This window comes from Bison bison, unplaced genomic scaffold, assembly GCF_000754665.1.
Source record: "Bison bison bison isolate TAMUID 2011002044 unplaced genomic scaffold, Bison_UMD1.0 scf7180017864379, whole genome shotgun sequence".
In the NCBI taxonomy this organism is placed as follows: Eukaryota; Metazoa; Chordata; class Mammalia; order Artiodactyla; family Bovidae; genus Bison; species Bison bison.
The window spans coordinates 11,554,027-11,554,420 of NW_011494951.1; the positions used below are offsets into that span (position 1 = coordinate 11,554,027).

The 394-nt window shown below is 30.7% G+C and overlaps 1 protein-coding gene across 1 annotated transcript in view; it reads right to left on the reverse strand.

Moving 5' to 3' along the window:
* The window catches only part of LOC105001201 (interferon-induced very large GTPase 1-like), a 12,399-nt gene that overhangs the window by 10,562 nt on the left and 1,443 nt on the right, over positions 1–394 (reverse strand). The window contains exon 2 of the mRNA XM_010857373.1: positions 277–283. Coding sequence (XP_010855675.1) covers positions 277–283 — 7 coding nt within the window. The remainder of the gene's footprint in view (positions 1–276; positions 284–394) is intronic.

Here is a 394-nt window from a genome sequence, read left to right on the forward strand (position 1 = left end):
CTATAAACACTGATGAAGGAATGTGAAAATGATAAAAAGGAATGGAAAGATATCCTGTGTTCCTTGCTTAGAAGGATTAATGTTGTTAAAAATGGCCATATTATCCAAAGCAATCTATAGATTTAATGCAATCACTATCAAAATACCCAGGACACTTTCACAAAAGTAGAACAAAATGATTCTAAAAATTTTTTTGAAACCACAAAAGACTCAATTGCCATTGCTGACTGTAGCAAAAAATAGCTGGATGTATCACATTCCCTATTCAGACTATACAACAAATCTACATTAATATAAAGAACATCACATTGGCATAAAAGCAAAGACATTGGAAATAAAAGCAAAAATAAACAAATGGGACCTAATTAAACTTAAAAGCTTCTGCACAACAAAG